This window comes from Diadema antillarum, unplaced genomic scaffold (assembly GCF_040938485.1).
Source record: "Diadema antillarum isolate AM-2024a unplaced genomic scaffold, OU_Dant_1.0 scf00000007, whole genome shotgun sequence".
Classification (NCBI taxonomy): domain Eukaryota; kingdom Metazoa; phylum Echinodermata; class Echinoidea; order Diadematoida; family Diadematidae; genus Diadema; species Diadema antillarum.
Window position 1 is genome coordinate 1,883,241 of NW_027270896.1, and position 26,043 is coordinate 1,909,283.

General features: G+C 37.9%; 2 protein-coding genes across 2 annotated transcripts; one reads left to right on the plus strand and one right to left on the minus strand.

The window, feature by feature from the left end:
- The first annotated feature begins 8,013 nt into the window (after nt 1-8,013).
- LOC139717119 (KATNB1-like protein 1) lies at nt 8,014-16,011 on the plus strand. The gene is made up of 9 exons (XM_071628623.1): nt 8,014-8,118; nt 8,448-8,500; nt 9,052-9,133; nt 10,765-10,938; nt 11,673-11,839; nt 13,002-13,100; nt 13,991-14,098; nt 15,174-15,267; nt 15,982-16,011. Exons 1-9 carry the CDS (start codon nt 8,014-8,016, stop codon nt 16,009-16,011), a joined length of 912 nt encoding a protein of 303 aa, XP_071484724.1.
- A 5,579-nt stretch (nt 16,012-21,590) lies between these two features.
- LOC139716499 (palmitoyltransferase ZDHHC22-like) lies at nt 21,591-22,451 on the minus strand. Its single transcript, XM_071628044.1, has one exon. The coding sequence runs from the start codon at nt 22,449-22,451 to the stop codon at nt 21,591-21,593; it is 861 nt and encodes a 286-aa protein (XP_071484145.1).
- Nucleotides 22,452-26,043: the final 3,592 nt, after the last annotated feature.

Below are 26,043 nucleotides of genomic sequence, written 5' to 3' on the forward strand. Positions count from 1 at the left end.
GACTCCTTACAAGGAGCATTGTGCTCTAACTGGATTAACGAATATTGTCTAGATAAGTACGTGCTCCAGAATGGAGAAAAACAAATCTTAAATTCACACACTAATGATGTACGTTCCGCGGCACTTTGACTATTCTCTTTCATTGAACCGCAAACAGTGTACTTTGTCTCTCTTTGAATCATTGTATAATGTTGTCCACTTGAAAAGAGAGTAAATGACTATCGAAAATCTAATAAATATTTACCTCGGTAAGTTTTTAAGACAGTACTCGTGCAGTGTTCCAATATTATCGTCTTCTACCCATGTCCCAGTTATGCCACGCGCTTAAAAGACAAAAATAAATTCTTGGCCAGTTAAAAGTAAGTCTGAACAGAAAGAGTACAAATTGTACAAGTACGACAGCGAAAATTTGATCTAAAACTGATAAAAATGAGGGAAGTTATGAAATTGTGAAGTTTCCCCAATTTTCACAACAGTTCATGAACGGTCGATATGAATATGCAAACACTGAGTTGATGATGTCATTGTGAGGTGATGAGATCATGAGCTCATTCATTTGCATAGCCTATTCATATCAGCTGTTCGAGAACTGTTTCGCAAAAATTAGTGAATCTTTCAAGTTTCATACCTTCCTTTATACTTTTTATCCGATTTTTACCCAATTTCTACTGCTGTGCCTGTGCAATTTACTAATTGTTACCTTGTCCGGAATTCCCCTTTAAAGTTGGAGGAAAGGAAGAAAATTAGAGTGTAAAAGTGAAAGGAAGAATGGTAAAGAGAGAAAGAAATAGAAAGAAGGGCGAGAAGAAAAGAGAATGTATATCGGTTCGAAGATGGAAAATGGACCCTCGGAATCTTAACGGAATGAACTTAAGTGTTTCTTGTGGATGGAAGGGATAATGTAGGAAGGTAAAGGTGAATTTAGAGAGAGAGAGAAAGAGAGCTTGAGATAGAGGGTTACGGGAGGCTAAATATCGGGGAAAAGAGAGAGAGAGAGAGAGAGAGAGAGAGAGAGAGAGAGAGGGAGGGAGAGAGGTGGAGAGAGAGTGAGACTGAGACAAGTAGTAAATGTGCAGCATGTGCACCATAATTATTTATGTGCGAGTTGGGCGTGTGCGCAGGGGTAGCACGAACAAGTGCAGAGTCAAACCGTGAGTTGAGTGTGTGCAGTCGTGGCATGAGTTGCACTGCAAAAACAAAAACGAAACGAAACAAAAGCAAACTGGCAAACAAAAGATATGTACTAACGATTTTTCTCTGTTGGTTAAAGGGAAACTCGCAAGACCGTGACCTTATTACCTCATTTTGACTGTTGATATGTAGTTGCAACTTACGTAACCGTTTTGGATTTTCAATCTCATGAACTGTCACCACGGATGTCATATTTATGTTCTAACTTATACGTCAGATTCTGGTGAAAAAAAAATCTGACCTTTCTGCTTGTTCGGTTTGATGAAATAATTTATAATAGCCACATTGAACATGGTAGGGTATTGTACATGAAATGCCACTCGACTACATATCCCAAAATCTTGGCAATTATATGCGTGCGAATGTGTGTCTACACATCAAGTTACAAAGATGTTTATACCTAATGGCATATCATACAACATACGGTCGTCACTCGGCCCTCAGAGTGAGATCCCATATCAGACACCGACACACCGAGAACACTTAATCTGTCTTCTACACTGTTTATTATATGCGAACTTCGTTAGACAGCTTTTTCTCGTTTTACCGAGATTTGGATTCTCACGAGATGAAAATTATCTTCAGGTGTATATAGAATATTTTTTTTTATTGTAGAGTGTTCAGGATTCAAATTGTTCATCAATAATGAAATACAATATCGGATGTGGTCCGATAAAGACATTGCCTAGATCTGAACTACCATTACCTTGTGTCGCTTATACATCATGATTGTGTGTAGAGCATTTCTTGTAATATTTTGATAATCTAATCATTCTATGAAATCATTGCAAGTGCTCCTTCAATGACATTTGGACTAAAACTGTTTCCGCGCAAGTCCGTGCAGAAGCAGCAGGTAGTTTTACATGCATCCATGACGATGTTCTCGTGATCAAACCGCGTAAGGGCCTAATACATAATTATGTTTCACAGTATCATATTGGACCTACCACACACTGTCTAGTATAGTGACCATGAACGGAGGTCTTTCTTTGATCCCATCGGGTCCACGGCAATTACCCCCTGAGCAATTACACGGACCCTTCCCCTCATCCTAACCCTAATCCTAATTCCGAACCCAATCCTAACAAAAACCCAAACTCTAGGCCCTAAACCTACCCCAACCCTAATCTTTACTCTAAACTTATCACTAACCAGTATTTAGCCGGGAGTAATTGCCCTCGGGGGGTAAGTGCCCTGATACCGTCCCATACATCCCCGCCGTCACGTGATTATGTGCATCTTGATGAGTGCATTCAAGGTGCTTGGACAATGACGATTGTGCATCGTCACTGACAAAAGAGCCGTTTCCCTCATTTCGGTCTTAATTTGGCTCAGGCGTCTTTTAACCCATTCACTACGGGAGCCTGGCGGCCTGTGTATCAAGTCTATGGGGAATTCAGAATTCAGCATGGAACGGGTTAATCTCCTTTGAATAAACACTAATGATGGGGAGCAGCAAACCTCAAACCATAAAAATTTTGTGTCACAAAATTGGTAATGACTAAAGTGGACACTTGTGGACACGCATGTAACGTTGCTTAGGGGATCGTTTAGTATAGTTTAAGTTGAGACTTAACTGCAGGTTTTTATCATTTCTTGGTGAGATTGTGAGAAACCTCTTCTGAAATATGAAAGAGCATGTAATTCCATGAGGATTTCAACGTTTATTTGATGAAAATTGATTTTGAAATGGCTGAGATATCCAAAACAGAGTGATCCTAATAAATTTAGTGTGGGACTCACATTTTATTACGATCGTTTTGTTTTTTGATGTTTCAGCTATTTCAAACCCGATTTTCATCAAATAAACGTTGTATTCCTCTGAGAATGGTATGCTCTGTATTATTTCAAAAGTACTTTTTGGTATCTCGCAAAAAAGTTAAAGCCCTATTTTCATCTCCACCAATACTGTACCATCCCTAAGGCACTTTATTTTGTCGTCTACCGTTACTGTCCATGTTTACTCAGAAACAGTACGCAAAATTGGGAAAAATAGATTACAATTCACTATCAACCTGCCAAAATATTTGCTTTCTCTTGTACAGTACACGTGCATTTCACAAATGAAATTGCGTAATTGATGATTTCCCAATATACACTACAAATGCACGTACAAAAGTCTTAATTCAAGAGAGTTATCATTATCATAGAGTCTCCATACCGTCAAGACTCGGCTTATTTTGGATACCCTTCTGTTTAAGTTCCCTAAGCTGTTTGTATTTGTCTTGTTTTGTACTAAAAACTGTATGTCGATATACTGTTTGTCATAAATGACTTGTACATAATCATATCTGATGTAACGGAATTAAGCGGAAACAAATCAAATCAAATCAAATCTTCTGCGCATGTAGGTTTTAGATTTCTCAAAGTGCCGTTTTTTTCCTGTTTTGTTTTTTAATCCATGTTGGATGTGGGCGGTAATTATGAGAACAAAGTACGAAAGACACGTATAAAATATGCTTTTGTGACGCTTTTGACAGAAACTAATAATTGATATCCGAGCGATAAATCAATGCCCATTTGTAGTAGGTCCATGCTGTCATTGTAAGAACCCCAAATCTGCGTAGGTCAACGCCGTGATTAATGGTACATTGAAAAAAGAAATCATATTACTAAAGTGTGTCTTTTCCTTGTGAGCATGTATAATATAGTGATGCTTCAGTGATAATAGGGATGCAAGCGATCATTCTGAACATAAACATAGTCCCGTCCCGAATCTACTGCAGCAGTTAAATTAGGTTTAACAGGGTCAGATATAAGAAAAAATGCCGGTTAATCAAATTCCTGAAATTCTTCAGTCGAGATGGTTTCATTGCAACTGATTGACAAACTGCACTACATCGACGTAAATAAGCACTGATTGATCAGTGTTTTAGTAGTAGCCATGATTAAAAAAAAAATCATGGGCGTACATACTCGAGCAGGATTCGAACCTATGACCTCCTGATCTCCGGACAGGCGTCATCTCCACTAGACCACCGAGCTTCCACCCCACAGCAAGTGTTGGTTCTAGTCCTTATAGTATGCAGCGGGTACATAATTATGGGTAATCATTCAAATTCATGAAATGCTGCAGTCGAGATGTTTTGATTGCATTTCATTGCATTTTTATCATAGCTACTACTAAAACACTGATCAATTCAGTGCTTTTTTACGTCGATGTAGGGCAATATGTCAATCAGTTGCAATGAATGCTGGTTAAAATGATACTCCATCCTTTTTACTCCGTACTGTGATTTTCTTTCTCCTGTTCATTTCTGTGCGAGCCTCTGGCGGGGCACGAGTGGAAATAATGAAAGGTGAATATATTTTGAGTAGAACGAAGGGGCACAGCTCTGCCCAAATAGGACATTATATATAGGGCCCCTCACTTCAGTGTCCGCAGGGGTGGCGAAACGGCCCCGCCCCTTGTTCTTTTTCATCATATTCTGAGCTCCACCTGAGTAGCCCTGGTGAAAATTGATCTTATGTGAAAAAAGGTCCCATTACAATGGCCAATATTGGTCTTCCGTGAGGAGAACTATTATTTATGCTGCTATGCCTTCTCCTTCAATCAGCAGAAATTGTGCAAAGTCTAAAAATGACCAAAATAATCTGTCTCCCTCTCTTCTTGCCCTTCCCTCTCTCTTTATATCTATCTCTCTGTATTCATTTGACATTATCATATGCCCCTACATATTCTTTAAAGGGGATGGCTAGTAACTGATCAGTGGGAATCAGTGGGAATGCTGGGGGATGATTGTTCCAATCCTTGTGGGATTCATTTAAGAGTACATTATATATCTATTGTTGTGTGAAAATCATTTGCTTCAGAACGGTCTCATATTTAAGTCATGTGCAGCTCAGTGCCCCGTCACTTTACAGGCATGCCTAACCTGGAAACATTAAACTGCACAACTTGAATATGAGACCATTCTGACGCAAACAATTTTCACACAACAATAGATTATTATATAATGCACTCTTAAATGAATCCCACAAGGATTGGAACAATCATCCCCCAGCATTCCCAATTTCCCACTGATTCCCACTGATCAGTTACTAGCCATCCCCTTTAAAGGCCTCTGTATTCGGGGGATGCCCGATTAACCACTGGATATTAGACATGCAGTCTCCGGAGTCCATTTTTATGGGCTGATGAGGAACCTAAAAACAATCAAAAAGAACTTATGGCGATATTGAACAAGACTTGTAGGCCCGACTTACCAATACAGTCATGTAGTTAGAATTGTGAATGCATATCAAGTACAAAATATCATACATGTACATATCTTACATACTTTCATTTTTACTGACCAATGGCTATTGCCTCAGTGCTTTTTCTTTTTCAGATACAATGTAATAAATGTATCAAAAACTTTACAATCGAAACAAACTTAGGACAATATTGAACAAAACTTGTAATTACCATTACAGTCATTCAGTGAAGTTTATGTACTATGAGTAGTGCATATACTCATACAAACATACATACATACATAGGGCCTACTTAGGCCTACATACATACACACATGCATACATGTACATGCATGTACACCAATATACATACATTAATACGTAATACGTAGTTACCAATGCCAATTGCGTCATAGCACTCTTTTTCTTATTCTTTTCGTCTTTTTTTTTTTACATATTATTTTTCGAGGCCACCGACCGGTATCCATCATAAACTTATTACTACATCTCTTAACTTTACTAAATCTCTTTTCAAGAGCTCTCCGCGAATCCGGTGTGACGTGCGGCTGCCCTCGATCGATCCGAGGTACCTCACATAATACCGCTGGCTACGCCCCACCTCGCTGTCAAAGTCAGCCAATCACATTGCCGGAATCCAAACGGTGGTAGGTTTGAATCGGGGTCAGTGAGCTTATTTGAATATTAAATAGCTCGCCGCCTGCGCCTGCAATTAAAACCCGGCAGAAGTTACGATAGATCTGAGAAAAGACCGACTGACTTTAATACTCTCTGGTACGTAGTGATAGTAAATTTTTGATTGTTCATGTGATAACATAAGAATAAAGAAAACAGACATCTTGTTTTATTTACAAACGTCCTGTTGTGTGGTTTTACAACTGTTTCCATCTGATTGTTCGTGCAAAACTTCGGGCATGCATGCAGTGCTACGCACGCTGCGGTCCTACACGGCTAGCTTATGGTAACCCAGCGGGACCGTTCAGGGGGACATGCTCTTCGATGTCTCGCTCGACGCGACGGAAGCTTAGGATCTAACAGTTGTTACACTTTAACAGTTATGCACGAGTGTCCGTCGCTGAAGTTAATGACGCAAACTATGTTTGTTTTAGGAACACTCTGGTTGTTGTTTATTCTTTTTACTTGTCCGGACGCTGTACAGCTTAGAACATCTAGAATTGATCCCAAATTTTGCGGGCAAAGAAATTTGGAAGCACATGTGCGTTTATTTAAAATCATTTTAGACTCTTTAATAGTCTTACTGGCACTGGCACTGCACTGCACTGTCAATGCTGTAGCCCGACCCAGCAGGTTGCTGTATCTGCAGGTAGTGGTAATGCATTTATATGGTAATGCCAATTCAATGCCTGGGGATACAGCGACTGGGTTGTGTATAGTTACGTACTGTCACTGATAATAAGTGAAAACTTGATATTAATACACGAAATATCCTGCATTTCTTGTTGCCTGTTCATACGTAACATTCAAACTTCGAAGTTGCAGACCAATGCAATGGGAAGTAGCTCTAGAAAAAAACTTTATTATTAGCATCACTGAGCTGACACTGCACTGTTTCAACTAGGGTTCTATTTACAGTGTATGTGTAGATCTATCCATTAGACAGAAAAATCTGTCTGTCTGCAAGGTTTTTTATCATATTTTTTCTTTACTTTTACGGTTCTCCATATAAAGAGAGGATTCCATGAAGCCAGACGTAGCAGTCTCCGCTGAACGTATTGGTATCCCCGACGACAAGATACAGGCTGATCTAAGTTGGTCATATGTTTCAAGTCAACTACTGAACTAGGCCTAACTCATACTATACACAGCCCTGCTATGTTGCTGTACAGAAGTCACAACAGGCACAGCATCTGGTTGGGCTATGTTCTGTTTCGACCTGACTTCCCTATATACAATGTTTTCTATGTGCTAACATAATTTGTTACACATTGGCTTGCACTGGATGTTCTACAATATACTCTATAATGTAGGCCTTTGTCACTACACTAGTCTTCTAATTGTTACATTATGTTGCAAATCAAAGTTAGTTTTGAGCAATCAAACTGGGATTGCTAATTTGTATTGTGGTGGTTGGAAATTTACAATTACAGTATGATTTCACCTTTAGCATTTAACCGTGCATAGTTTAATAGGTACTCTAGGTAGGGCCCTGTATCATTGGCCAAGGGCCGAAGGCTCGTAATCATACTAATGCAATATTGACTCCCACATAATCCCAGAATGACCTCAAGCAAGTAGATAATAGCAGCGGCCTAGAGAAATACTGACATTGTAAATGGAATTCTACATGACAATAGCATTTAATTGGATGGATGATTCATTTTGTCCATGAAAATGAGTTTTGCAACACTAAAGAGTAGTGGTTCTAAGTAGTAAAGTAGTACAGTAATATCAGGGAGATGGGAAGGAATTTATCAAGCATGGACAATTTAGAGGTTTGATAATTATACAATGTAACATATCAAATTCAATTGTAAATTAATTCAGCAAGGGATTTGTTTGATATTCTTACATTGCAGCAAGTGTATTTATGTTGACAGTGCTAAATTTCTGATCAATTCAATTATCTTTTGAAAGCAGACCTGCACTGTACCAAGTGATTGACGAGTCATGGCAGATAGAGCAAGAGGCCACAATGCAGACGGTGGATTTGTGAAATGGGATTGGAACAAGAACAAGTATGTGTGGGTCAGCAATAATGACATCAAAGGAAAGGTGAGAAGTTTACCCTTTTTTACCCTTTTTTTCCATTTAATTTCTTTATGTACATTTACTACTATCTAAAATCTATGAAAGGATCTATTCTGTAGAATACAATGTGCTGTCACATCAAAGAGGAAAATATAAATACATGTATTCAAAATTATATGATTAATCAATTCCTTTATGCATGCTTGTAGGGTTTTAGCAACAAGAAGTATTATTGTCACAAATGTTTGCAAGTTAGAGAAGGCTCAACACATATTCTACTTAGTGATATGAATGAATGATGGATTATTGGTATAGCAGCTGTTGGCATTGCTTCTTTCTCTCTTTCCATACAGCCATCCAAACCTGGACAGTCAAACTATGCTGGACTGAGGCACGGCAACAAACCGTAAGGAGCTTAGCTATTTGTTCATCTCCACATTGCATCAAATCAAGCTGTAATGAGTTAAAAAGCATTCTAGAGGACATTTGGATATAGCGTCCTTTCAAAGATTATCCTTTTCTTTTGTTGTTGAGTTCATGCTAAAAGGCATATCCAGTGTTCTATTCTTTTTTGTGTGTGTGTGTTTCTGCTTGATTGTGTAAGGTTTACATCATGGTTTAACTACATGAGCCTTTATCTATTATTTACTACATTGCCCAATGTTGAAAATTCTTATCTATAATTTTCTTTTTTTGGTTTACCAGTAAGGACATGATTTGTTTCAATACTGATGTTGTGCATCCATGAGCTTTGTAAAATATTTATTCATCAGTTACAATCTGTGACAAATTCAGCAATGAGTAAACGACGAATTCATACCCCATATTTACTTTTCTGCATGCTGATTAATCACCAATAAACATAATGAACATATCTGATATGGGGATAATTATGAGTGTACGCAATGCAGTAAACACAGTGAAATTTCCTTCTTCTTCTGCTTCATTCCTACCAAGTGCTGCAAAGCGACCTTCCTACCAGGTTCCTGTGAAGAAGGCATACAGACAGCCGCTGCAGGTGGCCAATAAGCATGGACAGGTAAGTGGATGAGGCCAGTACTTGATACACACTGTACAGACTAGACAAGAGCGAGTCTGGCTTTCAGCCAGAGGGAGACTGTGAGAACTACAGGTAGCTATGCCGGAGGAAGCAAAACATGATCTCACCACATTTGTCTGATGCCACGGCAAGATATTTTGTCTGTTTAGCTTCTTGTGTCTACAAAAGTTGCATTACCAAGAGATGTATATAACCATACTTAGAATAATGCTCTCTAAGTCGTATGTGTAATTATTCTAAAAATTCAGTCACATGGAATGCTATTTCATATATACCCATTGAATATCAAACTTCAGAGCTCTGCCTTATGTCTTGAAATGTGAACCCTATGTGTACTCCACCCACCTCTGCGAATGAATATAACGTGCCTGCCCTCACACATGTCCACCTGTAGTGTAGTTTGAACCTTCTACATTGAATTACCATGGAAAAGTAGTGGGTCTATTCATTTTCAAAATGGCTGCCATGACTTTCCAGGGCCCCATTGCATAAAAAGTTGATATGACGGCAACTCTTGCTGGAATGGCAATTGCCATGGTTATGACAAAATCCAACTTTCTGATTGGCTGTTGCTATTAGAAGTTGTCCTTCCAGCAAAAGTTGCTATCCTAACATCTCTTATGAAATGGGGCCCAGAACGACCATTTTTTTTTTCTTCTAAAGGTTGACTGTTATCTCTCTTCATAAAGGTTGCTTTGCTTGTTTAGTGTCTCTCTGCAGATTTGACTCTAGTCTCAAGAATTAATTTGGATAACTGATAGTGGTCGAGACAAAATTTAAATTCTTATGCATGGTTTCTCCACAGAGGGTTTCCTTTGACAAGGCTAGAGTTCGTTTTGGATTAACCAACTCTACCATCAATTGTTGCAGGCAATTTGTGTTATAATGTATACAAGATTGAGATAGGACAACTTCATTGCCATGGGACAATAGACGTATGACATCCAATAGACATTGTGTCAACAACTTTGAATACAATAGATATGAAAGTTGTGTTTAGTGAAAATTTGCTTATAAGGGAAAAAAAGAAAAAAAATGTTGCAGGAAGACATGGCAAGGACACAGCTGGGAAGATAAAGCAACAGGTGATGAGAAGTGGCACAAAGAGGAAGAGACTGGCAGAAAAAAAGCTCTACCATCCTGAGTGGAGGTTGGCTCTCACACAAAACTGAGAATCCTTTTCACGCATACACCTGAAAAAACATAATTGAAGATGACTGCACAATGATGATCAAAAAGATGGTCAGGTCACAGTTTGAAGGGGTTCATACAAGTTGCTGCAAGAAATTGTGTGTACCCATAGTCCTCAAGTTCAGACCCCTGATGCAGAGATGGTTCATTTCTTGCATTTTCTCACAAGGAAAAAAAAAATCATAAATGTTACATCATGGCTTTTTAGTTTCATTATAGGGTGAAATAGAAGTTCCTACCTTCTTTTTGGAACATGCTGTTGATTTATTCATCATTGCATGTTATTCTTATTTTAGTAAAATGAGCGACAACAACAACAAAGAAAAACAAACAAACAAACCTGGTGCCAGACTATGTCAATATGAAGTCTGGTATAGACATGATAACACTAAAGTTTTCTGACTTGAATTCACTGCCAGGTAAAGTCACCATCTCCAAGGAAACCGTCTGCAAGGCACCATGTTGAGAGGCCTTTCCTTCTCCCGCCCTACAACGATGACATCAGGTGCAAGGATCTGAACAAGGAGAATATTCCGGCAGGTCGTCACTCAGAGTTAGCTGGCAAGGGCACACCTCCCCCTCCGCCTCCTGAGGTAAAGAGTTTAACAATTTCTGAAGATTGGCAGATTACCAAATCATAATAATCAAAATGCAAATTTGAGGGCTAGGAGGCCATAAAATTCAATCCAATATTGACCTATTAGATTAATTATCAGTATTGTAGAAAGTCAGTCACTGACTGCTGTGAACAGGTGATGACAAAGTGTTGTGTCAAAGTCCTGTTCAATTACATGTCTGTGATTCTTTTGTTCTTTGTTTGTTTGTTTTCTGTGTTTTAGCTTTTGAAGGACTGGAGGTTATTGTTTCTTCATATTGTTTGCGTCACAGAAATTTTGTTTTGTTGCAATTGTGTCAAAAGAATCAGTATAAAATGTTGTGTTCCTCATTGTTGTTGTTGTTGTTGTAGTTGCTGAGGGTTTTATTTGGGTGGGGGTGGGGGAGGGGGAAGGGGGATTACCTCTCTCAAGCTACAATATGTAGGTCTATGCATGTTACCAGTATCTACTATTGCTAAAAGCAGTGCTATCATGTTTTTATGATAAGTCCATTAGAGTTTTGAATTTTATCAGCTAACCAATAATTTGAAGCCGATCACTATGCAAAACTTAAACCATTCAAGGCTTTTATAGTAGTGTCCATTTTACTTTGAGTGTATAATATCATCAATTTTCTTATCCATTTACCCACACACCATTCTTACCCTGGGATAAATGTACTTAATTGGTATTCTTACTGTTTCCTGTCTTGGTTCCTTTTCATTTTTTAGCTGCATGCAGGTCACCTGACAATCCAATCAGTCCTATCCAACCGTCTGATCCATCTCAACGCAGCCCTGACATTTTGGCGCCAGGGACCCAACACCTTCATCTCGTATCTCCTGAGGACAGAGGATGATGCTGCCACCGTGGATGCCCTTCCCGTACTAGTCAATTGGTATGAGAGCAGAACCCTTTATATACTAAATATTTCATATACTTCATATATTTCAACTACTTCATATATTTCATGTACTTCATATATATTTCCTATGCTTCATATACTTCTTATACTTCATATATTTCATATACTTGATATACTTCACATATTTCATGTACTTCATATATTTCCTATGCTTCATATACTTCATATACTTCATGTATTTCATATATTTCACATATTTCATATACTTAATATACTTCATATATTTCATGTACTTCATATACTTCATATATTTCACATATTTCATATACTTAATATACTTCATATACATGTATTTCATGTACATACTTCATATACTTCATATATTTCCTATGATTCATGTACTCCATATACTTTATATGCTTCATATAATACATTGTACTCTCATTGTAGCAAACATGGTTGTAACAAAATTCTGGTCACAACAGGAAAAAATTCATTCTCCAACATTATCAGCCCTATATCTTTATTCTTTATTTGTTCAGTTATAACAAAGTTTTGATACATGTATAAAGAAAGAAAACTGCTGGTCCACAGGACTTTGTTATTATTATGGAAGTCAACTGTATTTCTCTTGTCTTATCTGTTTTTGTCACTCTTTTCAGCTTTATACTGAATAAATCTTTTTAAATGACTCTTGATTTCTAATGAATCTTTCAGTCCCTTTTACAGTATTTTGTGTTATGTGTTTGTTGGGTGAAATTCTTGTCATGTGGATGTGGAATAATGTTGAATAGATGTTTATGCAGTATGCATTGTGAGTGTTTATGGACAGCATACAGCTTATCAATGCACACTTCCATACATTGGTGTCCCTAGACAAAGTCATTTTTGTATGCAAGATATGTGGGCCACTTTTGTCAATAAATCTACAAAAATTTTCTCATGGACCTCATCATACAAGCTTCATTAGAAAAATGAAAAAACAAACAAACAAACAATAATTGCCTTGGAACCCTGTACCAGCAAATTTTTTTTTTTTTGTAGATGGATTTATCATTGTGTATAATTATTACAACCAAACAAAAAAATAGTGGCTTGCAGACACTGTTGCATTATGGGATATGGTTGATGTCAATGTCCGGACTCCATAGATCCTATTGCCTTGCTGCTGATTATTTTTGTCTTCTTTTTACAGCATGAAAAACAAGACTCCAGTCAGCAAACAGCTGTCCATGGGAGCTTGCTTTGAGCTGCTCCCCTCCCTCAGGAAACTCCTTGGCAGCAAGTTTGAAGAGTAAGTATACAAGTTATCCATCCTCCACTGATGTCAACTTTTCATCCTCTCAAAGCCTCCTGATTTTTGTGTTAAATGTTTTGTTGTTTGCTTTTTATACTATGTTCTGTTGTTGTTGTTTTTTTCTTTTTTTATATATATTTTAGAGAAGCTGTTGGGATATCAAGATAAATCTGTAGCAAGGCTTTCAAGACTGATGCGCATTCTTTTGATTTGATGTTTGTGGACTTACAACATATTACAACAATCATTTGCTTACATTATGTAATCTATACTCTCTCTTCTCACAGTAGTCTGTAGATATACATGTACTCCTACTTTGGCAGAAATACAACTTACGCAACTTTGGGTGTGTTCGAGCACTCTCCTAAAGCGAACTGTACCGTACTGTACCCGCTCCAGAGGAGCGCTCGAACTCTCCTAAATTGTACCATACCGTACTGTACCGAGCCAAAAGTGGACCACTTTCCGATGTGCTCCAAAAGCGTACCGAAAGTTCGCTGTAAAGCATGCGCGTATCATGCGCATGCGTCACAATGCAAAACCATCATTCTCTTTGTTTGGGACAGCTGTAAGTAGTTCAAGCACCAGATGGATGACATTCTTGCAACAAAAATGCGTGACCTTTTCTAAAAATAACTCTTGATGTACTTTTTCTCGACAGAGCGCTCGAACGCTTCAAATTTGGCACAGTTCGGTACGCAACGCTTTGGTTCAGTTCGCTTTGGTTCGCTTTAGAGCGCTCGAATGCACCCTTTGACTCAGGCAAAGTTGATTGCACATGAAATAATTTTTTTTTTTTTTTAAAGTACCCAAACCCTAAATTATGGCCACATGCAATGGCCAAAAAACATTTCAATCTTAATTTCAAATCTCTTTCCCTCTTTAAGTTATGTGAAAACAAGCCTGGATGTTATACGGACCATGTTGCATTTCTGGTGGACGGATCTTGTGGCGCATAGGAACTCCAAATTCTCAGGGAGCTTACAGGAGAGTAGGTAAGTCAGCCAAGCTAGGTATTTTGTATCAGAGCAGACAAGAAGTACAGTTGTATTTTTTTGTCCAGGGAATGAACAAAGCTTGAGCATATGAAATGAATGAATTACTCTGTGCATGGTGGGGGGGGGGGGGGGGAGGGGGCATGCAGCTACTAGAAGTCACAGATTGCTGTATGTTATTCTACTGCTACTATTTGATAAGCCAGCCTAACATTAAAAATGGCATCCTACAATTATCTGTACAAGGTCTTTATCTTTGTGGATGGTACAAAAAACTCCACGAAGTTGGCCGTTTCATTTACTAGTGAGTGGAGGCTATCTTTACAGAAAAGAGGTTTGGCTGCTAAAGGCAGAGGGCAATTGTGCACAGGTTCTTTTTTCAGTACTTTGAAGTCTGAATGTGGGCGATGTGATTTCATGAATACATCATTACACAGTCAAACCTGTCTACAGCGGCCACTCCAAGGGAGATGGAAAATTGACTGTTGTAAACAGGTGGCCGCTATAGACAGGGTTGTTAACATGACTTTTCTCTTGGGGGAATTGTGTTTAGTGGTCGCATACGGCAGGTGGTCGCTATAGACAGGTTCCACTTTATTGATAAGTGTATTTCAGAGCAGCTAGTGGACTGACCATACCTTTACCGTTAAGCAGAGTATATTGGATGACTGTACAGTTCACACTTCAGATTGTATGCCTTTGACACGGTGAGATGGAATCACAATAGCAGAATGTTTAGCATCATGAAATTGATTTCCTCTGTTGTGTTTGAATGGAGAAGGGAATGTACTTCAGGAGCCAACACAATCATAATGTTGGAACCAGGGTTGGCAGCTCTGCTAGGATATCATGTTCTGCTTGTGATCAAGGATTCTTATGTATATAGAAATCCATTGTTTGACATACAGAATGGGAAACCTCCCAAAGAAAAGTCTGCTTACCATTCAGATCTGTCTAGTTTATGTTGTCGCCACCCAGCATATTTATGATTCCATACGTGTGCTTTGCGACACAAATGTATATCAATATTCACCCTTTCTGAATTGACTTGTGTTCACCCTTCTCTTTTCTGTAGGAGTATAGCTGGTATATACACCGGGTCTGTCGCACTCACCGATGTCATTGCCAAGCTGTGTAAGAGGAAGGATACTATTGGTAAAAAAGCAGAGGTACGTGTCTCTTTGATTTTTTTTTTCATACTTTATGAATTCTCATTCCCTGTGTTAACAATTTGTACCTGGAGTACAGTGCACAGAGATTTTATGACTTGCTTTTTGGTGTTTTTTTGCTCATGTGATCTTATTCTGCAATTTTTGTGTGAATTTTTGAAAAAGCCTAATGATGTCAATAATGTTGTGATTAATACTGACTCTACATTGAACTCATTCATGTAACATTGTATTTTTTTTTTCAGAATTTTATAATGCATAAAATCTATCTCTTCTTGATAGAATTATGTTTACATTAAAAAAAAAAGTGTATTTCTGCACTGCTGTAATTTAAAATCTATAAGCTTATAAAAAGCTTAATATAGCAAGAAAGAAAAGACTGGTTTTAGATAGTAAGTGCATGTGACAGATAAAGAGTACATAAATGTTTTGCCTCATTACCACTCGAGTTAGAGTAACTTATACAAATTCTGAGTGAACGATCTGGTACAACTTAATTAATCCTTTTTTCCAACACTTCATTCCAATTACTGCTCATGGTCAGATGGAAACCAGAAAACTTTGGTGCTTTATATAGTGTATAATCCTTGCTGTCTCTTGTGTAATAATGAGCTTGTCTGATTTGAATTCTTGCTCCTTGACAGCCCGCACCAACTCGCCTCTGATATGCCTTTGTAATGATTGATTTCTACCTTTTATATTAAATCCTTCTAGGTTGTTGGAACTATTCTAGCTCAGCTTTGAGGTGGTCCCTGTGTTCAAACAGCCAGTGTACTTTCAAGTTTGTAAATATATGAAATGCCGTCCAGCCATTGATGTACAGTGTAATATTGATACTCCACGAACTGTTATATGCAAAAGAGGAAGGAAAGAGTGAGTTTTGACATTTATGTTATTGTGACTTTTTATACATAGATGTTGTAAGTCATAGCTCTGATTGACTTCAGAGTATTATGGGTGCAGAAATGTGTGATGAAGGGTGTCTTATATGAACAGGAATCATGGTGTTGTACCATTTTAGATGATAAAGAGCAAATTTGTGTCAACATTATATCATGTGTTGTATCAGTATTCATTTTCTTTTTACGACTTCTCCTCCAGCAATTATAGTATTCAGCAGGAAAATAAAGGTAAAAGGAAAGTGGTAGTTCCCCATTAAAAAAAATACTTGTTAAAAACATGAAAATGATATGATATATCAATAACTGCATAAAAGTAAGATAATTAATTCTGCCAAAGACCAGGTTAACTGCATACTCTGAACCTTCATATGTGCAAGCTTTTATAGCAAAGGTAGTTCCTTCCAATCAGAAAGTTTGCCTGAGGAGTCCAGTTTCTGGACTCTTTTTATCATATCTTTACATTATTCAAGCTGCTAACTCTGTACACGTCAAGTCTAGTGATAGCGCAATCCTGAGAAACAAAGGGAAAAAAAAAAGATTCCAGACCAATTGTTCTATGCTAATGACTTTCCCTCAGAACTGTGAGGGAGGGTACACATGACTCACAAGTGCATGAACTTCTAACCTCTGTCGTCGGCGGAGAGCAATATGTCTGGACCCTTACAGTAAAATTGTTAACAGATTAAGTAATCTTTATCAACAGATTGAACAATTTGATGACTCTTTTGCTGTTATCATGCCTATATACATGTATGTTGTACTCATTTCAGTCAAGTCTACTTAAATGTGAGGTGTAGTTCTCCTTTAAAGGGGAGCCCTCCCTGAAAAGTAGTGTGTGTGAATAGAAGCAGAAAAATGAGAGGAACAATACAGTGAAGTTTGAGCCAATTCTGACCAAAACCAAAAAATAATGATTTTTGTCGAGCCCACCGGAGGTGTGGGGAGACTAAGAGATCGCCTGTGGCGTCTGTCTGTCCGTCGTCCGTCCATAACAGTACAAAAACTTGAACAACTCTCTACTGAGGACTAAAATTTCAATCAAACTTGGAGGGAAGAGTAGTTATACAAAGTTACACATTTTAAAAAACATGAAGGTCACCTCAAGGTCAAGGTCACAGGCAAGAGTCAATGAACTTTAGGGCCCAATGTTAAGTTTTTACGGCGCGTTTCGATTATGGCTCAAAGCTTTAGATGTATCTGTCTGTTTGTGACCAAACTTAGATGATAGATTTTTGCTTAGCTATTAACACAAACTTTTCAGGGTAAACTTTGTTCACAGAACAGCAGTTACACTACAAAATGTGTGGTGTAAGAGGTAATCAATTAATTGTAAGAGTGGATATTTTCGCGCGAATAATTTTTCACACTTGGCCCGGTAAGAAGAGTTTGGCGTGTTTCAAATTCCACGGAATCAAAACATCACGCACAGGAACATATGGCAAGCAAAAATATTCGCGTGCTTTTATTTTCGCACTAGTTTTTGGTTGCGCGAAATGCGCGAAAATTACAACACCGCGAAAATTTCCACTTTTACAGTAATCATAGATAACAAAAGACAATGCTTTCACATCTTGTGGATTTTTTTTTTAAATGCACAGTATACAGTACATGAATTTTGCCAAGCATTTACACAACTGAAAAAAAGTCATGTACATATATGTACAGTATCAGTGGTATATTTAAATATAATGTTGTGCTGTGTAACATGGACAAATGAGCAGTTCTGTGCGGAGTCTTTTATTGTCACATGTAAATTAACTACAGTGGACTCCCGTTATCACGAAGTCCTCGTTATACTCAGTATTGTTATATCGAAATTTCATTATGACCAAACAAATAAACAAGAATAATACATAGAGTGGATAACGTTGAGGCCCGAATTTTTACTTTGTTGAAATCAGAATTTCATTATAACCATGTTCTTTATAACGGGAGTGCACTGTATGTTGTTTTATCAACTGCAGTGCATTGTGGATATTCAGTGTATAAAAATTCTGTGAAATAACAGATCTTTTTGTACATAATATGCACTTGTATTATATTTGTCACATTTTGTAATGATATAAAAGCATTAGTACTGTATTATACACTCTTCAGAGTTTGAACATAATCTAATGAGGAATGTGTCAGCAGATTTGAGAGTACACATACACACACACACACGCAAATGTATGTATACATGTGTATATGCATGTTTATATATATATATATATATATATATATATATATATATATATATATATATCATATATCATATATATAATGTATATGACAAGCTTACTTGCAAAAGGGCCTACATCCATTTTAATCATTTGGTAGTTTTTTACATACCTAAATAGACATTCACCATGTGCACCAATCTGACTATAATCTGAATTCCAAGTGTCAAGAAGTTTGTTAAAAATTGATAAGAAATTACAAAATCAACCATGGCAAAGATGATGATAATGGTGATATTGATAATGATAGTGATGATGATGATGATGTTGATAATGAAGAATAAAGATGGTGATGGTGGAAAAGGGAAGGTAAACCCTACTAAGGATCACATCTTTGTGCAACGCATTGTACTTTGTAGAAATTGCTGGCATAAATGGCTATTGATGTTCATTTTTTTTTCATAATCAATTTTAAGTCATTGCTATATCAGGCAAGGTTTCCAGTAGCCAAGTGAACAGTAAAGACAGATGGTATAGTTTTGGTTGAGATGGGGCTTCAGGTTCCCAACTTTTTTTCTTTTTTTTTTGTGAGATAATGAGAAACCTCTTAAAATATGAAACAGGATACAATTCTCAGAGTAACTCAAAGTCCATTTGATAGAGATTGGTTTTGAAATGGTTGATATCCAAAAATAGAGATCCTACTAAAAGATGAGACCCATCTTTTATTAGGACCATTTGTTTTACTTTGTTTTTTTACAGTCTCAGCCATTTCAGAACCAATCGTCTTCAAACAAACTTTGAATTCCACATAGAATCATATGCTCTTTCACATCTCATACACTGTAAGTGGTTTCCAACTATCCCATCTCAACCAAAACTGACTGACTGATGATGGAGGGGTAACAGATACAAGAGGCAGTTGTCACATTCCGTTCATAGATAAACCTACTTTGTAATTAAAATGTGAAAGCTACATATTACCCTTCAAGACTTTTCTTTCAAAAGGGCCCAATAATAATTAAAAAAAAAAGAAATCATAAAATTCATGACATCTGCAGGATTTTTTCAAATCATTTTTTGTTAACTTTGATGAAGACTCTTACACATAATAGAACTTCTTAAAATGGAAGTATAGAATTGTGTGAAATAAGAAAACCTTAATTTACTCAGAATTAGCTATAAAGTGGATTTAGGTCCTTTTGCAAGAAAACTTCAAATTATACATGTATATATGATAAAGAAGGGGAATAAAGTAAATTGCATTATACAAGTACATATAATAATTAGGTATGTCCTTGCAGAGGTGAGATGATTCACCGCCTTGGTCATAGTGAAACTTTTCTAAAATCTAAACATGCATTCATACATAACACACACACACACACACACACACACACACACACACACACAAATACTGTACACATGTGCAACATGTCTTGTCTATACATCAGGTTACAAGATTACATTGTACTGTATTCTCTTTAATAGCCAATGAATATACCAAGCACTGGGAAAGCTCTCTCACACACGTTTCCATGGAACATATTTCCTTTCTCATGACACTTGTAAGATTCTTTCATTCATGTTTTACTTTATTAATGAAATCTAATGCATGTACAGTGTAGTGGTGTATTATCCAAACAATGATAAACAAGGGGAAAAAAGAAAATACAAGTTGTACTGAGTCAAATGATGCAAAGAAAGATTTAGAAGTCACATCCGTATTTGTGTACATACAGTTACTGTAGCAAATTAGTATAAGATTTCCATGAATTGACAGTGGTGATCACATGAGTACAGTCGTGTGGATTCTAACACTTGCACTGTTGAATAATTTGGCATTTTCAAACATACTATTTAGACAAGTAATTTCTTCTTAGTTGTTCTTTGATAAGTCCCCCCCCCCCTCTCCCCACCCCAGTCTTGGAGTTTACAATTATTGTTTTATACACCTTGTACATTGAAACCAAGTTACAGACTGAATCTCCTCATTCAGATCAATTCTACATGTAATGATTTTGATTGCTTATTGCAATTATGTAAAACGGCATCCTGTTCTAGAACAAACATGTGTGACATTCCCGATCAATGATGAAACTAGTTGTACAACATATTTTGAGAAAACTGTTCATTTTCTGGGAAACTTCATAACACATCAAAGGAGAAGAAATTACAATTCATGGTGACATGACATACTAATAATTGACAAGTGACAATTGTTAAATATTATCTTTTATTCAAGCCATTAACCTTGATAATCCTTCGTCAGATTTTACAGAAACTTATCTGCATTAAAAAAAAACTTTGTTTCATGCCTTTCTTTTTTTTATATCAATTGCATTTAAAGGTACACTTCATTAAACTTTCCAAATGCTTCAACTGCTGCATGGATGAATGCAATTTTAAAGCACTGTACAACGTACGTAACAATGCAAATGTACTTTTAAGACATGTTACAACATCCTCAGCATAGTACTGATCTGAACCCTGGGAGATGCTTGGGTAATGATGAACAAAATCAATGTGTTGACAAACACAAACTACTTTTTGCATATCATTACAAATTTCTTTCTTTAATTTTCAGAAAAAAAAAACCTTTCAGGTGAACCTATGAAGTTATAACAGTACATGTATCAGATCCCATTTGTAATTCTGATGGTACGTGTAATACACATTGTTTTGCAAATTGTGGTAACCACAGTATCTGTACACCAGTGTCCATGTGGGTTTCTGTCTGAAGAAAGGGTTTTTCTTTTCAATTGCTATTTTCAGCCATTTCAAAAGTGATAGCTACAAGATCATTCTTTGCCTTGCTTTCTTCAGTAACATGAATCAATCCCTGAAAAAAAAAGAAGACTGTTCAGTATAAGACAGTCATTCTGTACTTTGATGTGACCTACATTTGTAATATACCAGTACTGAATACATGTACTGTATGACCTCCACTTGTACAGATGTACTGTACATATTAATTAGCCAACACATCAAAGAGTCAACACTTCACTGACTAGCACGCTAATGTAAGCAATACATACCAATATTTGTACAGTAGTACTCTCGTCATAACTTTTGGCAGTGTTATCCTTGTATTAGTTGTAACCTGCCCACACTTGCTACAAAAACAGTACTTGACAAGTATATTTCAGTTGCTCACAATGCTGTACATTGTAGGTGCATTGATTTGCACCTTGATGAAATCTTCCTTAGGCAAACTTCTTGTGACACATGAAAACTCACATATTTGCTTGCTTTTACACTTTTAGCTGCAACTCTTCATGCTGTACAGGCCAGTGCCGCACTGGGGTAATCGCACTGGCAAAATCATGCCGAGGAACCAATAGGCTCCAAAAGTATCTTTTAAATTGTGAGAAATAGTGTTGGAATGTTTTGTTTTTCTCTTTTGTCCATGTAAAGCTTCAAATGATGTCAGTCCAGCTGCACTGATGCCAACCTCCCACATAAAGAACCCCAGAGCAACAAAACCCCCAATTAAGCAGATGTACAGGTACATGGTCAAAGCAAGTTCCATACATTCCGTTTCCCCTCGCACAAATCTCATGACGGCTCTGGGCAGGAGGACAAAATATGTCCAGGCACCTGGAAACTGGACATCATAGGCCAAGCTGAGGTAAAGAGCGATCTGGAAAAGCATGTAGAATGCTGCCATTGCAATGTGGAAGCAGAACCAGATGAAGTATTTTTGGTTGTGGTAGCCTATGCACTTTCCCAGCATGAAACAGTGGTGGTCATGCTTTAAGATGACAGACTCGCACAAGCGACACTGGTGAGCCCGGAAAGGCTGGGAGGTCCGCTGATCAATTTCACACTGCTGCACAACACTGTGTACGATCTTCAGGCTAGTGTCTGTGTGCATGGCAAGGATGAAATGCCCCAAGCTCGCTACCAAGGCGTATGTGATGTACAAGCGATGCTTCCACCCTGTAAAATCCAGGTCCTCCACAGTTTGTGGTATGGTAAATATCATCGTCGATGCAAAGCCAGCGAATATAGCAAGGACAATGAACAAGAACCCAAGACTATTGACAAGCTGCTTAACTTTCATTTCCATGGAATCATCTTTTGACCGAGATTGTCTGGTCGGGGGGTCCTTTGAAGCCATGTCAGCAGACCGGCCACTTTCCCTCTGCTTTTTTTGTCTTTGACTATGTCTCCTCATACTGGTAAATTGTTGGGTTTCAGGGGGCAAATGAACACCCACTAGCACTAATTAACTAAAAGTTTAAAGAGAAATCCGTCCACTGCACGTTTTAAGCTTGCACTTTACTGTTGCTAGTATTGCACAGCTTTATAACAGTAAGTCAGATTTTCATACACTCCTCACTGCACTGTCTCCTTGGCTTTGTTTGTATTTTGACTCTACCGCCTCATTCACTGCTCAACATGCCATAACGGATTTGTTTGCTCTTTCATTTAGATCTACATTAGCCTGACCAGACCGCTGTGCAAAGCACAGCGCTGTCGCTTCACGACAGCGGCTGCGTGTAGTTAGATCTACATGTGATGATGTATGTAGTGCATATTATCAATTGTTTAAAAAAAGTTTACACAGCTCTTTTAAATCCTCGAGATCGAAGGAGGCAGAAATGCCTTTATGTAGATGATGAGATCATGTTGGAGAAGTTGCCTTTTCCACGAGCTATGCCACTATTGCAAGCAAGATGTCGATTGAGCCGTAAAGCGCAGATGACAGATAGCTACTAATAATAGCTAACACTTCTTCTTATAGCTGGGACTACACAATCTCGTCGCTAACATCTAACATCTCTTGGATCCACAAACGTTAAAAGCAGTTGTCTCAACAGCAACAAAAGTCCGTATAAACATTTCGATCCAAATGCAGTTACGACATACTTTCACATTTTGTCTCAACTCCCTGCTCCATCCTAGAAGAACACAGACTAGTTAGTTCTTTTCGCGTGTATCAGCTCAGCTCACCGTCAGCTGGATCCATCCCTTCGGCTGTTGATAGGGACGCTTTCGTGTGATCATGAGGGGAAGTCCCTGCTCTGCACACAGCACGCAGAGCGACACTAACAAGTACGTACACGTATGTTTGTACAAAAATGGAGAGTTGTTGTTTTTTGTTTGTTTGTTGTTGTTGTTGCTGCTGCTGCTGTTGTTATTATTATTATTATTATTATTATTATTATTACTACTATTATTGTTATTATTATTATTATTATTATTATTATTATTATTATTATTACCATCATCATCATTATTATTACTATTATTATCATTATCATTAGGCCTATTATTATTATCATCGTTGCTGTTGTTGTTGTTGTTGTTGTTGCTGTTGTTGCTGCTGCTGCTGCTGTCGGGTGTTGCCGCTGGCCCATTTTTTGACTCGTAAAAGAAAAAAAAATCGGAAAATATAGGCCTACAGAAAAACCTTGCTTTTCGAACTCACCACCCCGAGATTGTCCCATCGAGGTGAGGGGGAAGGGAGGGAAGGGGAGAAGAGAATTGACCAAGACCCAACGCTAGATCTTTTTTGAGACAGAAAACCAGATTGACTCCCAGACAAAATGGATTTGCTACACAAAAAAAAAAGGTCTTGTAACGGTTTCAGCAAGCCATTCCGATTTAGTTCCAACTAAATTGTCCTGTTAGTCTAGTCGATTTGCAGCGTGCCAGTCTCATAATCTTGTCCTGTTCAAGGGAGAAAAGAGTAAGAAAACACAGATTGTATGTAAAAGACAACTTCATATTAGCCTACCCAAAGATATCACCACAATGTAGCAAAAGGGCATTCACTTGTTAGGAGCATTGTCAATATCCAGAGTCTACGGAGCTTCACCTCATGAGAAAAGAATGAAAGCATTTGATAAACCTAAAGATAATCTCGAAAGAGGATTACTCATATCACTGTGTGTGTGGATGAAGTCAAAATGATTCTCCCAACTCTTATTTCGTGAAACAACCAATTGAAATACGTAGTAGACTAAGCAGTTTTGGAGACTACAGAATGACGGATCTGCAAAATCTGTACAAAATACGGAAATTTCGACAGCAATGTGTTACCAGAATGCAGGGTTTTATAAGCCAGCATTGATAATTAGTTGTGACTGTAAGTTGCATTGAAGCGTTAACAGAGTTACACGACCCGTTCTTCTAGATCTGCTGTACGCAATGAGCGGATTAAGGCGATACCTGCGAGTACTAGTAGGCCCTACAGTATGAGGTAAATGCTGTTGGATTCGACATCATGAATATTTAGGCCCTATATGCATAGATCATGTTATACAAAAACCTTAAACAGCAAGCTTTTCCAATTCACATTTCTTGCATTCGTTGGTGGCTTCTTCTTTCCAAAGCTTATCAGAATAGATTCCTTGACCTGTACCTGTACTTGACCTGCAGTCATGGTAACAACAGCATTCAACCATATTCTGTTCATCTAATGTTATTTACCTATTTGGAAAAAAAAAACCAAGTAAACTTGAATATGGAATGGGAATGCACTTTTTGAAGGATTTAGCACAAGGGTTATGACGTAACGGAATACATACCCTTAAGATAGTTAAAGAGGGCGGCATATAAACTGTGCTGTCTGCTGCTCAACTGGTTCAACTGTGAACTACCTGTATATGATAGAGATAGTGATAGACTTGTGAACGAAAATGCGTTTAATAGGTCATTTGGAGAAGAGGCGCTTGGAGAAACACACCATAGCGATGGTGTTACCTCGAGTCTCTCCAAGGGAAGCTATAAAGGACGTATTCCCTCTTTCAGGCATGTGTGTGTATACATTAAGCAAAAACGGTAAATTCTCAATGGGGACATGGGCACATAATTATGCACACATTATCACTGACACACCATATTTTGAAGTTTTTATTCTATTTCTAAGAGTAGACATGGAGCTACGGTAGTTCATGGTATAGAACATACTAATGAATATTTTCCATTTTGACGATTTCTTTTCAATTATTGCAAAAAAAAAATCATCAGTACACGGTAAAAGAGCAAACTACACAATGGATAAAACAACAACAACAACAACAACAATAACGACGACGACGACGACAACAACAACAACAACAACAACAAAACATATGTTGCTGACAACATAAACACATCATCCCCGAATCAACTCTAGCAGCAGTGTCATAGTAAATTCTATTTACTAGAATTGTGTGCGTTCTTGTGTGAACCAGTTTTTTTTTAATCATTTGCTGTTAGGCATATCTACTTTGGATTTTTTTTTCGTTTGAAGCATAAATGTTGCGATAATGACGACGTACCCGATGGAACAAGAGACAGCGCACAAATAATTGCTGCTCGTTCGGCCGTCTTGTCCGCGTCGTGCTGGGCGTACGTGTGGTGCAGGAGGCAGAGACGCGAGATGACGATTAGCGCCCTCTCGCTGCAGCTTGAGCCAGGGAGAGAACCTTGTTGGGGGTAAAGAGGGTGGGGGTGGGGGCAGGGGTTGGAGGAGGGGCGAGGGCGTGGTGAGGGAAGGGAGAGCACAGTGGAATCAACGTTGATTATAATCGACATGTATTCGGCACGGAGCGCAAGATGCATGACTCAGCCTTAATACTTTGCAACCTCTTGGGCGAAACCCATACTTGCTTGAAAGAAACCAAAACCCAAAGAGCAATGTGGATTGAGTGAAAACAGCAACATTAGTACAACACAGTAAAAGTTTGAGAAAAATCAGACAATCGATGGAAAAGTTATTA

Excerpts from the sequence above, each read along its gene's own strand:
- LOC139717119 (XM_071628623.1), top strand. The coding sequence starts at position 8,014 with ATGGCAGATAGAGCAAGAGGCCACAATGCAGACGGTGGATTTGTGAAA. Across the intron at positions 9,134-10,764 it reads TGGCCAATAAGCATGGACAG|GTAAAGTCACCATCTCCAAG; the intron begins GTAAGTGGATGA and ends ATTCACTGCCAG. Across the intron at positions 14,099-15,173 it reads GGGAGCTTACAGGAGAGTAG|GAGTATAGCTGGTATATACA; the intron begins GTAAGTCAGCCA and ends TCTTTTCTGTAG.
- LOC139716499 (XM_071628044.1), bottom strand. The coding sequence starts at position 22,451 with ATGGCTTCAAAGGACCCCCCGACCAGACAATCTCGGTCAAAAGATGAT.